Source organism: Carcharhinus amblyrhynchos, chromosome 9 (assembly GCF_965287045.1).
Source record: "Carcharhinus amblyrhynchos chromosome 9, sCarAmb.v2.hapA, whole genome shotgun sequence".
Taxonomy (NCBI): domain Eukaryota; kingdom Metazoa; phylum Chordata; class Chondrichthyes; order Carcharhiniformes; family Carcharhinidae; genus Carcharhinus; species Carcharhinus amblyrhynchos.
The window spans coordinates 25,410,416-25,417,094 of record NC_137332.1 but is presented as its reverse complement, the minus strand read 5'-3'; the positions used below and the strand labels follow the sequence as shown (position 1 = coordinate 25,417,094).

At 47.6% G+C, this 6,679-nt stretch overlaps 1 protein-coding gene across 1 annotated transcript; it reads left to right on the top strand.

Annotated features, from left to right (window-relative positions):
• Window positions 1-688: 688 nt before the first annotated feature.
• ptger4c (prostaglandin E receptor 4 (subtype EP4) c) lies at window positions 689-5,912 on the top strand. The gene is made up of 2 exons (XM_080196518.1): window positions 689-1,519; window positions 5,289-5,912. Exons 1-2 carry the CDS (start codon window positions 689-691, stop codon window positions 5,910-5,912), a joined length of 1,455 nt encoding a protein of 484 aa, XP_080052644.1.
• Window positions 5,913-6,679: the final 767 nt, after the last annotated feature.

Genomic DNA, 6,679 nt, shown 5'->3' with positions numbered 1-6,679 from the left:
GGAGAGAGGACCCAGTGGAGTGCAGCCGGCAGCTCTGTCATTCTGCTGCTGTAACATTCAGCACTGCCGTGGAGAGAGGGTGACGTCTGTGAGCTCTGCTTGTGTCAGCTGGAGGAGGCAGGCTCGGATTTTAAAAAGAGAGCGCGTTGGGTGTGTGTGCGAGAGAGAGTCAGAGCAGCAGCACAGCCATGTAGCAGAGGGAAGGAGAGCTGCAAGGAGTACACACACACACACAGAAGGAAGGAGAGCTGCAAGAGGAGTGCACACACACACTGCACACACACACACATACAGAGGGGAGGAGAGCTGCAAGGAGTACACACACACACACACACAGAAGGAAGGAGAGCTGCAAGAGGAGTGCACACACTCACTGCACACACACACATACAGAGGGAAGGAGAGCTGCAAGACGAGTGTACACACACATAGTGCACACACATACACAGGGAAGGAGAGCAGCAAGGAGCGCACACACGCACAAGAGGGAGAGTTGCAAGACAAGTGCACACAGTGCACACACACACACACACACACACAGAGGAAGGACAGCTGCAAGAGGAGTGCACACACTCACACACACATATACATACAGTTAGATTCCCTTCTGCTTTCACTAACTGCTCTGGAAGTAACTTTTCCTCCCGTGCTGATGAAGATCCTGTTTCAGTCTGGCTGACAGGCAATGATGATGACTGGCCCCCTGAACCACTCCAGCTGGGAGCAAGTTAACGACAGCCTGGCTAAGGGCTCGGCCGTGCCCCTGAACATCAAGTCGAGCCATGTGGTCACCTCGGCCAGCATGTTCACCGTGGGGGTGGTGGGCAACCTCATCGCCATCGTGGTGCTCTGCGTCTCCAAGAAGGAGCAGAAGGAGACCACTTTCTACACGCTGGTGTGCGGGCTGGCGGTGACCGACTTGCTGGGGACCTGCTGCACCAGCCCGGTGGTGATCGCCACCTACCTGAGCCGCCAGTGGCCGGGGGGGCAGCCCCTCTGCCACTTCTTCTCCTTCTCCATGCTCTTCTTCGGCTCGGCCGGCATGAGCATCCTGTGCACCATGTCCATCGAGCGCTACCTGGCCATCAACCACGCTTTCTTCTACAGCCAGTACGTGGACAAGGCGCTGGCCAGGCTGGCCCTGATGGGCTCCTACCTGCTCAACCTGCTGCTCTGCATCCTGCCCTTCTTCGGCCTGGGCAGCAACGTCCGCCACTTCCCCGGGACCTGGTGCTTCCTGGACTGGAGAGCCAGCAGCCCCCTGTCCGCCTCCTTCACCTACCTGTACGGCGGCTTCACCGCCCTGCTCATCCTGGTCACCGTCCTGTGTAACCTGGCCGTCTGTGCCACCCTGGTCAGCATGAGGAAGAAGGCAATGGGCAGAGGGGAGGGTGCTGCCACCAGCAGCTCCCGGGGCCGCCGCTTCCCCAACCTGGCAGCCTCCGCCGCCGAGATGCAGATGTTCTGGCTGCTGGTTCTCATGACCATGGTCTTTCTGGTCTGCTCCATCCCACTGGTGGTAAGTGAGGAGAGAGACAACTATTATATAAACACTTTACTATATAAGAAGCAAACATTTGAGAAATTTTGTCTGGTCACCAATCTGATTTTTGATTTGATTTATTATTGTCACGTGTATTGGGATACCGTGGAAAGTATTGTTTCTTGTGCGTTATACAGACAATTTGATTTGATTTGATTTATTGTCACATACAGTGAAAAGTATTATTTCTCGCGTGCTATAAAGACAATTTAATTTGATTTATTTATTGTCACATGTATTGGGACGTAGTGAAAAGTATTGTTTCTTGTGCATTATACAGACAATTTGTTTGGTGGCACAGTGGCTAGCACTGCTGCCTCACAGCACCCAGGTTCGATTCGTAGCTTGGGTCACTGTCTGTGTGGAGTTTGCACATTCTCCCCGTGTGGGTTCCGCTCACAATCCGAAAAATGTGCTGGTTAGGTGGATTGGTTATGCTAAATTCTCCCTCAGTGTAATTGAACAGGCACTGCAGTGTGGTGACTGGGAAATTTTCACAGTAGCTTCATTGCAGTGTTAATGTAAACCTACTTGTGACTAATAAATATACTTTACTGATTTATTATTGTCACATGCATTGGAAAACAGTGAAAAGTATAGCTTTGTGCAGGAGCAGTACGGTGGCACAGTGATTAGTTAGCATTGCTGCCTCACAGTTCCAGGGACCTGGGTTCGATTCCCAGCCTGGGTCACTGTCTGTGTGGAGTCTAAATGTTCTGGTGTCTGTGCGGATTTCCTCCGGGTGCTCTGGTTTCCTTCCACAGTCCAAAGATGTGCAGGTTAGGTTGATTGGCTGTGCTAAATTGCCTCAGAATGTGTGCATTAGTGGGGTAAATATATTGGGTCTGGGTGGGATTGTTTTCAGTGCAGACTTGATGAGCCAAATGGCCCCCTTCTGCACTTAAGGGATTCTATGAAATTGGCTATACAGATGATTTGATTTGATTTATTGTCACATATATTGGGATACAATGAAAAGTATTGCTTCTTGTGTGTTATAGACAATTTGATTTGATTTATTACCATCACATGTATTGGGATACAGTAAAAAGTTTTTTGCGTGCTGTATGGACAAAACACACAGTTCATAGAGTAATTAGGGAAGAAAGAAAGAAGAAGGTACAGAATGTAGGGGGCGATTTTCCCCAAAAAATTCTAACTCACGTGAAAACTGGAATAAATCACGTTTTTTTCAGTGGGAGTGCAGTGAAGAATCTCCCACACTCTGTGCATTGCTGAGTGCACCAGCATAAATCAGGTATAAAATCAGGGGGTGGGGTCTATTCCCACTGGTGAGGCAGGCAGCATTGCGCTGAGTGGGCCATTGCATATGCATCTATCTGTCAGCACCAAGATCGGTGCATGAGCAGTGGGCCCACACTGCCAGCCTCCCAATTGCTGGCCAGCTCGATCGCTCCCCAGCCCCGTAACATCGGCCCTCCAGCCTCTCGCGGGCCGATAGCTGGCCCCGTGAACATGCCAGGGTCAACCTCAATCGTCCCCCTCCCCCCGCTGCAGCCCCGAGCTCATGATTCCCCCCCAACCCCCCCAACCCATGTAGCACTGAGGAAATGGGAACTTTTCATTTGTCTATTAGCCATTTCCAGTGTCACATTCTGATTGTAATTACATCAAAGTTACCATTCAGATTGTAGTTGCGTAAAAAGTCACAGTCACTACTTGTGGTTGAGTGATTGAGTATAATTGCACAGCCAATTCTGACTGTGCTTATGGAGATGTCCCACCGTCCCTGACATCATTCTTCTAATTCACCTCCATATCCTCGCCAGAACTAGGCATCTTTCCTAAAGTGTGATATACAGAATTCATACAATCCTCCAGCCACAACCAAATTGATAATCCATAATGGTACAATTTCCTCGCTTCTATACCCTGTTTACGAAATCAAGGATTTATATTTCTATTTGAAGCAATTCGTCAGCCAACTTTAGACCATAAGAAGTTGGAATGGGGCAGGCTTTCAGCCCCTTGAGCCTGCTCTGCCCGTCATTCAATAGGATCATGGCTGATTCGACATTCTTCATGTCCAATTTCCTGCCCTTTCCCTGTAACCCTCGATTCCCTTACTGATCAGAAATCTCTGGTCTCTCTGTACCTGTACCCTTTTTACAGTTACATCATTTAGTTTATTCATCTCTCCTCATTCTTCCTTGCAAATGCATCACTTCACCATTCGCTGAATTGAATATTTTTCCAAGTGACACTTAAGCTTGTCCCAAATTATTGTCTCTAAAGTGTCTCTACCACTGACTGGCCTGTGGTTACCTGATTGGTAACCTCCCTTTTCTGATCAGGAGTCTAACATTTATAATTCTTCAACCTTCTACCACTATCAACATCCTGGGTGTTACTATTTACCAGAAACTGAACTGGACTAGCCATATAAATACTGTGACTGCTGTGAATACTGTCAACTTGTCTGATTACACACTTCAACCAGATGAAGTTGAAGTTCTCAGCCGAGGGCTCAATTTCTGCCCCACCACCAAAATGGACCCCATCAGTCTCACAGCAGACACAGAGGAATTCATCAGGCGAATGAGGGTGTGGGAGTTCTTCCACAAACCCCAAGAGGCCCACAGCAAACACAATGAGACAGCCAATGAACCGGAACAGCTGACAGAAAGATCCTCAGTGCAGCAACCGAAGAGGGAAGAGTCCAATTGGACTCCTCTAGAAGGCTGCTGCCCTTGACTTGACATGTATGCCCAAGCCATTAGGAGGTGCGTCAACACCAGATTCATCAACCGCACTCACAACTCAGCCCTGAACATCACCCAAGCACGACACAATGCCATCCACGCTCTCAAGACCAATCGCAACATTATCATCAAGGCATCGCCACATCATGACCACAATAGTAGGTCAGAGGCTGAGAATTCTGCAGTGAGTAATCTATCTCCTGTCTCCCCGAAGCCTGTCCAACATCTGCAAGGCACAAGTCAAAAATGTGATGGAATACACTCCACTGGCCTGGATGAATGCAGTTCCAACAAATACTCAAAAGCTGGACACTATCCAAGACAAAGTAGCTTGCTTGATTGACACTCCATCCACATGCCATCACTTCCGACACAGCGACAACCTTAGGTATCACTTGCAAGATGCACAATCGGAACTCACCAAAGCTCCTTAGACAGCACGTTCCAAGCTCATGACTGCTACTATCTAGAAGGACAAGGGCAACAGCCACAAGGGAACATCATCATCTGGAAGTTCCCCTCCAAGTCACTCACCATCCTGACTTGGAAATATATTCAGTGTTACTAGATTAAAATCCTGGGACTCTTTCTCTCACATCACACTGGGTGTACCTACACAACATGGGCTTCAGCATTTCAAGAAGGCAACTCACCACCACATTCTCAAAGGTAGTTGACAAGTTTTGGGGAGTCAGGAGCTCACTACAGAAATCCCAGCCTCTGACCTTTTCATGCAGCCACAGTACTTATATAGGTGGTCCAGTTGAGTTTCTGATCAATGGTAACCGTCCAGGATGTTAATACTGGTGTATTCAGCAACTGGAAACACCCAGCACATGAAACAGCATCTGCAAAGAAACCAATCAGTCAACATTTTAGGCCCAAGGCCTTAAATCAGGATGGACAGATTCTAAAGATGAGCAGCAATTAAAAAAAAAACTGGTTAATTTACTGATTTGTGTGATATTCAAATAGCTAGTGAGATTCAACATACTAAATTAATGTATTCTTTTTTTAATCAGATTCGTATTTTTGAGAATCAGCTGCATGGCCCTGTACAGATCCAGGCAGGTGAGAAACTGGACTACCATGGTGACCTCCTCGCCATCCGTTTTGCTTCATTCAATCCAATCCTGGATCCCTGGGTGTATATCCTCTGCAGGAAAAAGCTCCTTACCTTGGGGTGCGAGCGGCTGAAGCGAACCGTGAGTGCTGCCAGGGATGAGCAGGCACGCAGGGTGGGTTGGGCAAGTAGCCAGCAGATGCCACTGTCGTACGCCAACAGTGTTGCCACCAGCTATGCCTCGCTACAAGGAAAAGACGAAAGCAACGCGCTGCATGGAGAGGCTGGCCACGGAGCTGGTGCCATGACTCGCTCCTTTACGGACTTCACAACTCAGCAAGTGTGGGAGGCTGGAGCTCACCCATTCAGCATTCCTCAGAAGAGTCACACCGGCCTCAGTAAGACTCATTCTGAAGCCCCTCCACAGACTAAAGCCATTTTATGCACAATATTACAGGAAACTACGATACCGGATGTTAGCACACAAAACAACAATGCCCTGATCCAGCAGAGGAGAACGTTTGACATTTTGAATTGCACTTTAAGTACGCCTTCATCATGCATATCAGAAAAAAGTATTTAAAAGGAAAGTCTTTTTTTTAAAAGAAAGCGTTGGACATTTATATATCAGTTTTGAAAATATCAAGGGCCAATCTCATTCACAGCATAGAAATTAGTGTCACAATTTCAAATGGAGTGTCGAACACTGGAGCAAAGTTATCTGGATGTATGAGCAATGTTAAGACATCTCAATTCCATTTAAAGTTCCATTCTACAATCCATCCCTGCCACTGATATGACTAATTGTGTCTAACGGAATCGGACAGGGAATGATTTTAACTTGTATCGCTTGACATTAACAGGATGATAATGGCCTCAGAATAGGGTTATTAGCCTTAACTCCACATTAACCCTGCCAGTTTGTAAGAGGACTGTTAGTTGAACATGTCTAGAAATCATAGAAACTCTATAGTGCAGAAGAAGGCCATTCAGCCCATCAAGTCTACACAGACAACAATCCTATCCCTTGCACGATCCCCACAACCCCACACATTTACCCTGCTAGTTCACTAACCTACACATCCCTGGACACTAACAGGTAATTTAGCATGGCAATCAACCTAACCCGCACATCTTTGAACTGTGCGAGGAAACAAGGGCACGTGGAGGAAACCCACACAGACATGGGGAGAATGTGCAAACTCCACACAGATAGTGACCCAAGCCAGGAATCAAACCTAGGCTTCTGGAGCTGTGAGGCAGCAGTGCTAACCACTGTGCTGCCCATGCCCATCTGTTTTACAGGCATTAATTGGGGTCTTTTTAATTTTAGTCTATTCTTAAAGTTAT